The 6375-nt window shown below is 30.7% G+C and overlaps 2 protein-coding genes across 2 annotated transcripts; both read right to left on the bottom strand.

The window, feature by feature from the left end:
* Window positions 1–2325: 2325 nt before the first annotated feature.
* LOC140174356 (uncharacterized) lies at window positions 2326–2718 on the bottom strand. The gene has a single exon (XM_072198802.1). The coding sequence runs from the start codon at window positions 2716–2718 to the stop codon at window positions 2326–2328; it is 393 nt and encodes a 130-aa protein (XP_072054903.1).
* On the bottom strand, window positions 2719–3687 carry LOC140174355 (uncharacterized). Its single transcript, XM_072198800.1, has one exon. It carries the CDS (start codon window positions 3685–3687, stop codon window positions 2719–2721), a length of 969 nt encoding a protein of 322 aa, XP_072054901.1.
* Window positions 3688–6375: the final 2688 nt, after the last annotated feature.

Below are 6375 nucleotides of genomic sequence, written 5' to 3'. Positions count from 1 at the left end.
AGACCTAACACGATTTTGCCTTGATAGAAAAGATGTCAGAATTATAATAGAAAAGAGTCTAGACCTTACGTTCAAACCCAAATCCTATCAGTTTCAGATAAATCTCAGAACAAATATGTTATGGAAGAAGCCTTCCATTTGCGTGCTTGCCTATCAATTCATAGTTTTTTTCCCAAAACTATCAATAATTTAAGAAATAAGAACTTAATTTTCTAAAGTAAATTTATGTTATAAAAATTAAAATTATAAAAAATATATAATAATGTTCTGAGAAGAATGATACAATATGAAAATGTTAAATGTCAAGCGAACACTTTTTTCTCTTTTTTTCACCATGTATGAAAAAAGAAAGAAAAAGAGAGAGATAGTAATTGTAGATGGCATTGGAAATGCAAATGAAATTGAAGAAAAGGTTAATTATTATTCTCGTGCTAAAAGTTATCATCGAAAATTAAAATCATTTTTAATATTTTTTTTAAATTGTCTTTAATGTTATAATTATTTTGAAAATTATATTTTTTTATTTCAATTTTATTTTTTAGACAAAATTATCCATGATTAATATAAAATAAAATATAAAACATTTTTTTCACTCTATTCATACCCCCAACTTAACCCACCTCTCATAATTTTAAATAGAAAATCCTAAAAATTTCAATCTTTTTTATTATTCTCATCATATATTTTTTAATACTGGCAAAATTTTTTCTTTACTCTAATCACCTTCAACAACAATAATTAATTTATTTTAATTAAAAAATTCAAACAAAAATTGAGAGAAAGAGAGAGGAAGGAGGAAATGAGATAGAAAGAGGTAGCAACAAAGATAGATGAAGTGTAGGTGATGGTGGATAGGCTCGTACAACAATCTTCTCCTTCCCTCTTCTTGCTTCTTCCTTCATCCTCCAATGTTTCCTTAGTTTCATTACCAAAATTGCTTTCGAGGTACTTGACCAACTCAAAGTAATTGACTAAAACGACGTTGTTATAGTCCTTGATTCCATGCGCAGAGCCTGCTGCGCCATCACCACCAAATGCAACATCAAGTTACTCTTCGTCACTTTCGATGGCATCACTATAACCAGGGGTGGAGCTAGGCTAACTATTTAGGGAGGGCGATATTTAATAATTTACTACAAATATTTTATATTACTATTTCTATTGATAAAATTAAAAAAAAATAAATATATAATCTCAATCAAAGTAAGACAATAATATATAAAAATTACCACTTACAGTTTTGTATCATGAAAAAGCTATTCGACGTTTTTTTCTATTTTCAAAATCATCTATAATTGAATTTGTGTTGAAAATAGCTGCTAATTCTTTTTCTATATAGATGACCAAATTGTCTGCAAGAAATTCATCAGCCATCTTACTTCGGAGTCTTGTCTTAACAATTTTCATTGCTGAAAAAGCTCTTTCTGTTGTTGCTGTAGACACTGGTAGAGTCAAAACAAGACGTATTAATCTATCAACCATGTGATAAGTTCTTGATTTTCCTATTTCTTGCAACTTGTTGCACAATTCAGAAAGTGTACCAATGCCTTTCAAATGATTTGGTATATCATGCTGATAATGTTGCAACTGAGATTTCAAAATATTTAGCTCATTAGAAGGAAAGTCAATGGGATAAAACTTCTCTGCTAATTTGCTAATTTCTTTAATATTAAATGATTTGAAATTGTCCTTAGGATCCAAGGCACAACTCAAAGTCAAAAGCTCTATTGTTTGCTCATTAAATCTGCTATTCAACTCTTGTATTTGAGAGTCAATTGTTGCCAAGAATACATCTATTCGATAATGATACTCAACTGTCACACTTGGTTGACGAGATCGACCTCTTCCAAAAACATATTGTGCACTCATATTAGGGACTTCAATTTCGTGCTTTTCACAAAAATCTTTAACATTTGCAAGAAAATTGCACCATCCACCATCTCTTAATTGTTGAAGAAGTAACTTTGATGTAGAAACAATATGCATTGCATTAAGAATATCTTGAGATTGTTGTTGCAGTGCTTGGCAAAGAACATTAGTGATTCCCATAATCTCTTTCATCAAGTGCAAAGTGAAAACAAATTCAAATGACAATAATATTTTACTAACACCATAAGCCTCACCTCTTTGTGCATAAGTTGTCCCGTCTTCAATGATATTATTGAGAACAATGTTGGTAGCAGTAAACATTTTTACCAAACTGCAAATAGAATTAAAGTGAGAGCTCCATCGAGTATCCCCAGCTCTTTGTAAAGTGCTTATTTGATTCGCACCTTTGCCTGTTTCTAATTCATTTTGAGCAACCAAGTTTGCATTTTCAATTGCTTAAGCTTCTTGTAATTGATCATGTCTTTTTGAAGAAGCACTAACAATAGTGACAATAGAGTTTAATTGAGTAAAAAATTCATGAATTTGAAGTACCTCTCTTGAAGCTGCCACCAATGCTAATTGTAACCTATGAACAAAACAATGTACATAGTATGCTTGTGGAGAATCTTTAAGAAACAAAGCTTGCAAACCATTCCACTCACCCCGCATGTTGCTAGCACCATCATACCCTTGACCCCTAATATTTTCAACTTGGAGATTATAATGAGAAAGGACAGAAATCAATTCTTTCTTTAAAGTTGTTGCACAAGTATCAGTGACATGCACAAGATCAAAGAATCTCTCTTTAACAAAACCATCTAGAGCAACAAATCTCAAAACAATGGCCATTTACTCCTTTTTAGATTCATCTCTAGCTTCATCAACAATAATACAAAATTTGGCATCTCCAATCTCTTCTCTAATTGAATTTCTCACCTTAGTAGCAAGAATATGTAGAATTTCTTTTTGGACATCATTTGAAGTATACTTAGCATTTTTTGGAGCATTTTCCAGAACATTCTTTTTCACTCTTTCATTGTAAGATCCCAAAAATTTCAACATTTCCAAAAAGTTACCTCTATTGCTTGAACTTTGGCTTTCATCATGTCCTCTGTATGCACAACCTTGAAATGTCAACCATCTAATGCAATCTATAGATGCTCCTAGTCGAATTCGATTCTTTTCAATCTCTTCTGATGTTTGCTTATGAAGAAGTCTGTCGATATGTTGTGATTGTTTCATCAAATCATCACATGATTTCAGCGCCTTATGATGGAATGAGTTGGGACCTTTGCCAATGTGATTCAAAAGAGCACATTCTTTTCCACTATTCACTTTCTTCCAATTCCTGAAACTATTCTCAATAAAAGCATTTGAACCCGTATTGATTGAAGGTTCCTTAGCAAAAAGAAAGCACGGAAAACAATATATAGCATCATCTTCTATAGAATATTCTAACCAAGATGGGAACAATTTAAACCATGAAGCTTGAAAGCGACGATGACTTTTATCACCAGAAAATGGATAATTATCAAGAATTGGTTGATTTGGCCCAACTTTAATATAAGCCCGACGGATTTCATCTCTTTTATTTGGAGGAAACTTCCAAATTATTGGTCGCATTCCAGGATCTCTTTCTAAACGAAAAACATCCAGTTGATTTGGAAGAAGTCGTGGACGCTTTGAGCTATTCAATAGAGAACTTGAAGTAATGAAATTTGATGACCCCTCAAGTATTGGAGTAGTAATAGTAGAAGCATCTTCATTCTCTTGATCTTTTCTTTTAAAAAATGTATCAATAGTTTTGAACTTACTCATAATTCAAATGGTCAAATAAGTTCCTATAATTAAAAATATATTTAGCAAAAAGTGTAAATTACAGTCTAAATCTTTATAAAATATAAAAATTATATTTTAATTTAAAATAAAATATTAAAATTCAGAACAATAATACTAACATCCTAGTACAAATAATATAAAATTGTAATTAAATAATTAACTAATAAAAAAAACTAAATATACATACTAACATATAATAACATAAACTTAATTAACAAATAATAATAAATTAACTAATTAAGTAAATAACTAAATATATAAAAAAGAATAAAAATAGAACCTTTTTTGAGAAAGAGGAGTGAAGAATCACTTGTTGAACTACTATCTTTTTTTTTTAATCTGCAAAAAATAAAAAAAATAAGAGTCAAAGAGGTAAAAGATAAGAAGATTAAAGAGATAAAAAAGAAGAAGAATAGGAAAAGTTGTTACCTGAAATTTTGGAAAGTGAAGGAGGGAAAGGGAAGAGAGAGAGACTGGCGCTGGGAATTAAGATTTAGGAAATAAAAATAGGGGATGACCGGATGGGAAGAAAACTGGTTATATACTGGAAAATTAAAAAAGGGGATGGGGAATGAGTTATTGGGCTATTTGTAGAAATTAAAATGGGCCAAGAGAGCTGGAAAAATTATGAAATAAAAAGGGAGGGGGCTGGGAAATAAAGAAAACGGGGAGTAGAGTTTTTTTTTTTTTAAATAAAACTAAAATTTTGGGGGGGGGGGGCATTGCCCCTTTTTTTATATGTACCTGCGCCCCTGACTATAACTAAGTACATATCTGTCTTGGTGCGTATTTGGTGCGGCTGCATGGTGGAGTTGGAGCACCAATAGGAGAATAACATGAATTCGAAAGATCAGAAAGGAGAATTACAAGGAAAAAAGACTGCAACTCGAGTTTTTTCAATGCCTGAGGATATAGTTGAATGGTTCATGAGAGGTGCTTGCAGAAATTACTCTAGTGTTGAACAGACAAGACTGCAAAAGAAGGAGAAAGATATGTTTTATTTAGTGGAAGGAAGACATTGAGGCTGCACTTTTAACATTTTTCAATGAAAAGGAGGAAAACATTGAATGAAATGAGAGGTGATTATAAATGATGCTGATGATAGAAGTGGGTGGCTTGATAGAGAAGTGAGAGGAGTAGAGCAGTATGTACAATTGGATTGGTCTGAGACGGTAGCATGGAAGATTTTTTTTCTATAATTTTATTTTTGTTCAAGGTAATTTGGTCAAAAAAATAAGATTAAAGTAGGAAAGAACTATTTTAAAAATAATTTTAATATTAAGAATGATTTTGAATTAAAAAACATGTTAAAGACGATTTTGATTTTGGCATATAACTATATGGACGCTACTTAATCATAATTATTAAGTACTTGAGTTAAATTTTAAAGTGGTTCTTGAGATTGACCGTTTATATAATAAAGATCTCTCAAATTCTAATTACACCATGAAAGTCCTTAAGATTGAAATAATAGTACCATGTTGGCCCCTAATCCTTTCTGTCGAGTTTTTCGTCACGCCGTGAGTGACTTATCATACTCTTTCACGCTGGACTAGACAAAGGATGCTGCTTTAACTTGAGCTAAATTTAACTTTAATAAACCATAAATTTATGTCTTATGCCCCAAAAAATGTATGACTATTAAAGTTAAACAATGTCGTTTAATTAAGCATTTAACATTAAAACTAAAGCGACATTATTTTATTTAGTCTAATATAAAAGGGATATGCTAAGTCACTCACGACGTAAGGAGTAACTTTATCAAAAAAGAATGAGAAACTAACGTAATGTAATTTTTTTAATCTCAATAATGTTTACATCGCAATTAAAATTTCAAAAAATATTTTCGATGTAGTCAATTTCAAGAATAATTTTAAAGCTTTAACTCTAAATATTTTTATAAGTACAGATTAAATTCAGAAATATGTTCTAATTTTATTAAATTTATTGATATTAAAACTTTCTAAATTTTATCAACTGTGCTACTTATAAAACTATCAAATCACCTATCCATAACAGGATATATCGGACTATATCGGACTATCACTATGCAAATACCCTTATTAATATGTGAGGTGATGTAATGTACATTAATTAGCAATTATGTATTTCCAATTCTAGTTTCTTCCTAAGCCGTCCGCATTACCACGTGCTCGAGGAAAATATAACATGATTAGGTAGAAATTAATGATGTGGACTTAGATTGAAGTGTCTTTAGCTCCCACTGTAACATGAAAGCAACAAACCCACCAACCTTCTTAGCATGGATGAACAGAATTAGCCTGTAGCCCTAATTAAGAAGCTAGTAGAAGTCCCCTTTCAAAGGCTTTATTGTTTTTAGAATTTTTAAATCCAAAATTATTTATTGAAAAACTAGATTATTTATCTATTTAAATTTTTTAAGGTACATAAAGTGAGATTTCAATTTTCAACAATTATTTTTTATTTTGTCATTACATTAAGTGAAATTCAAACCCAAAATTTTTAAGCATAGAAAAAAGACAAATATCATTTGAACTACAATTCATTGGCAATTCTATCGAATTAATTTATTATTTCGACCAGACTCCAGAGTTAGGTTTGGACTTTGGGCCAAGTAAAAGTGATCTCTTTTAGGCTCTTCATTGGCCCATTTGTACTGAATTCCCAAGAGTTTGGTACCAATTT

The sequence above is a fragment of the Arachis hypogaea genome, chromosome 7, assembly GCF_003086295.3.
Source record: "Arachis hypogaea cultivar Tifrunner chromosome 7, arahy.Tifrunner.gnm2.J5K5, whole genome shotgun sequence".
Classification (NCBI taxonomy): Eukaryota; Viridiplantae; Streptophyta; class Magnoliopsida; order Fabales; family Fabaceae; genus Arachis; species Arachis hypogaea.
Note: the sequence above shows the minus strand (reverse complement) of the source record. Positions and strands in the feature narration are given on the sequence as shown.

Bases quoted from the DNA above. Each gene is read 5' to 3' on its own strand.
- LOC140174355 (XM_072198800.1), bottom strand. From the start codon at position 3,687: ATGAGTAAGTTCAAAACTATTGATACATTTTTTAAAAGAAAAGATCAA.
- LOC140174356 (XM_072198802.1), bottom strand. From the start codon at position 2,718: ATGGCCATTGTTTTGAGATTTGTTGCTCTAGATGGTTTTGTTAAAGAG.